General features: G+C 38.6%; 1 protein-coding gene across 1 annotated transcript; it reads left to right on the forward strand.

Moving 5' to 3' along the window:
• Nucleotides 1–884: 884 nt before the first annotated feature.
• LOC139881427 (uncharacterized mitochondrial protein AtMg00810-like) lies at nucleotides 885–1,817 on the forward strand. The gene is made up of 3 exons (XM_071865900.1): nucleotides 885–1,081; nucleotides 1,215–1,488; nucleotides 1,563–1,817. Exons 1-3 carry the CDS (start codon nucleotides 885–887, stop codon nucleotides 1,815–1,817), a joined length of 726 nt encoding a protein of 241 aa, XP_071722001.1.
• Nucleotides 1,818–2,340: the final 523 nt, after the last annotated feature.

Genomic DNA, 2,340 nt, shown 5'->3' on the forward strand with positions numbered 1-2,340 from the left:
CTTATAGCCTATTAAAAATCATACACCATACTACAGACTATATAATAAGCAGCCAGACTTAACATATTTCAGGGTTTTTGGCTGCTTAGTCTATGCTAGACTACCATTGATTACTGATAAGTTTGCTTCTAGATCAGATTTATGTGTATTTATAGGATATCCTATAGGACATATAGGTTATATTCTGTATAACATGGCTAGAAAGGTTTTTTGATCAATAGGGATATTACCTTTCATGAGTCTGTATTTTCTTTTGCTACTATATCTTTTAAAATAATCACTCATTATCATATTTCTTCACTCATTGATCATGATTCTGCTACATATCCATTACTATCTCTTGAGTTGCATGAGTCAGTCCAAATACCTGCTGCTTTACCTGCTCCAGTTCCTGCTGCTCCAGTTCCTGCAAGGGTTAGGCCAGCCAGAAGTGTTAAACCACAAGTTTGGATGAAGGATTATTCAACTGCTTGTGCTTATCCTATTCAAGATTCTATTCAGTATTCTAAGCTCATGCCAGCATATCAGTCTTATATTGCTAAGATAGACAGTATTCTTGAGCCTGTTTTCTACACAAAAAACTGCAAAGGATTCTAGATGGGTTGATGCTAAGAAATCAGAGTTGCTAGCATTGCAGAACAATCATACATGGGATATAGTACCACTACCTACTTCTAAAAAGCTAATTGGCTGCAAATGGGTGTTTAGGGTGAAATACCATGCTAATGGTGAGGTGGACAGGTATAAGGCTAGACTGGTAGCCAAAGGCTTCAAGCAGAAAACTGGTGTTGATTATAAGGAAACCTTTTCATTTGTTGTCAAGATGGTGACAGTCAGGAGTGTTGTTACATTGGCTGCTACATTCAATTGGCCACCTCTATCAAATGGATGTCTACAATGCTTTTCTACAAGGAGATTTAGAGGAAGAAATTTTTATGACTATTCTTGAAGGACTTGGTAATTTAGGAGGGGACAACATGGTCTGCAAATTGCACAAGTCATTATATGGCTTAAAACATGCAACAAGACAGGGGAATCACAAAGATAACAAATGCTCTCACACAAGCTGGATACTCATAGAGTAAATATGATTACTCTTTGTTCACTAAGCAAGATGGTGGAAAGATAGTAATAATTCTCATTTATGTAGATGACCGGTTGATAACTGGAAATGATGCATTCATGATTGATCAGCTGAAATAGACACTGCACAGGCATTTCAAACTCAAAGATTTGGGTGTTATGAAGTATTTTTTGGGAATGGAGGTGAGTAGATCAGATGATGGGATAGTGATAAACCAAAGAAAGTATGCATTAGAGCTAATAAATGACATGAGCTTGAGTGGAGCCAGACCAGTCAGTACTCCATTTGAACATAATCTCAAGCTCATAACAAAAGAGTATGATGATTCTGTAGCAAAGCAATCAGAAGGGGTCGATACAGTGAAAGATCCATTGATGAAGAATCCAACAAAATACAAGAGACTGGTAGGGAGGTTGTATTTGACAATTACCAGACCAGCATATATTTTGCAGTCAATCATGTGAGTCAATTCATGAAGCAACCTAAGGAATCTCACTATCAAGCTGCTATCAGAATAGTGAGATACATAAAATCTAATCCTAGAGAAGGGTTATTCATGCCACGAAATAATGAATTAGAGGTGAAAGCTTATTGTGATTCGGATTGGGCGTCGTGCATCATTAATAGAAGATCAGTGACTGGATATTGTGTGAAGTTGGGAAGATTTCATGGAGATCACGAAAACAGAAGACGGTGTCTCGCTCATCTGCTGAGTCAGAGTACAGGGCAATGACTGATACAGTAGCTGAATTGATGTGGTTGAAAGGACTTCTCGTTGAATTGGGAGTGAAAATCGATCAGCCAATGAAGTTGTTCTGTGACAATGAGGCAGCACTTCACACTGCAGCAAATATAGTTTATCACGAGCGAACGAAGCATATTGAGATAGATTGTCACCTGGTTCGAGAGCAATTGCAAAACAAATTGATTCAGGCAATACTTCTGTCGACAACAGAACAGCCAGCAGATATGTTCACCAAGGCTTTGGGAACAATACAACATAATTATTTGAAAGATAAGTTGGGGATGAAAAACATTTTCGGAAGCATTGAATTGAGGAGGGGTGTTGAGGAAGGCAATTCAAAGCTGCCTCCAATGGTCGAAATCGAGAGGAAAGAGGAGATGCAAAACTCACCGTTTTGCATAATGGGCCAAAACGAAGCCCAAGACGGTAGAGAGTCTGTTAGCTGAGCTAGGCCCGTTGCTTCAGTTAGTTAGGTAGTTAGTTTTGACAGGAAAAGCTGTTAAGCTTTCTA

This window comes from Rutidosis leptorrhynchoides, unplaced genomic scaffold (assembly GCF_046630445.1).
Source record: "Rutidosis leptorrhynchoides isolate AG116_Rl617_1_P2 unplaced genomic scaffold, CSIRO_AGI_Rlap_v1 contig152, whole genome shotgun sequence".
Taxonomy (NCBI): domain Eukaryota; kingdom Viridiplantae; phylum Streptophyta; class Magnoliopsida; order Asterales; family Asteraceae; genus Rutidosis; species Rutidosis leptorrhynchoides.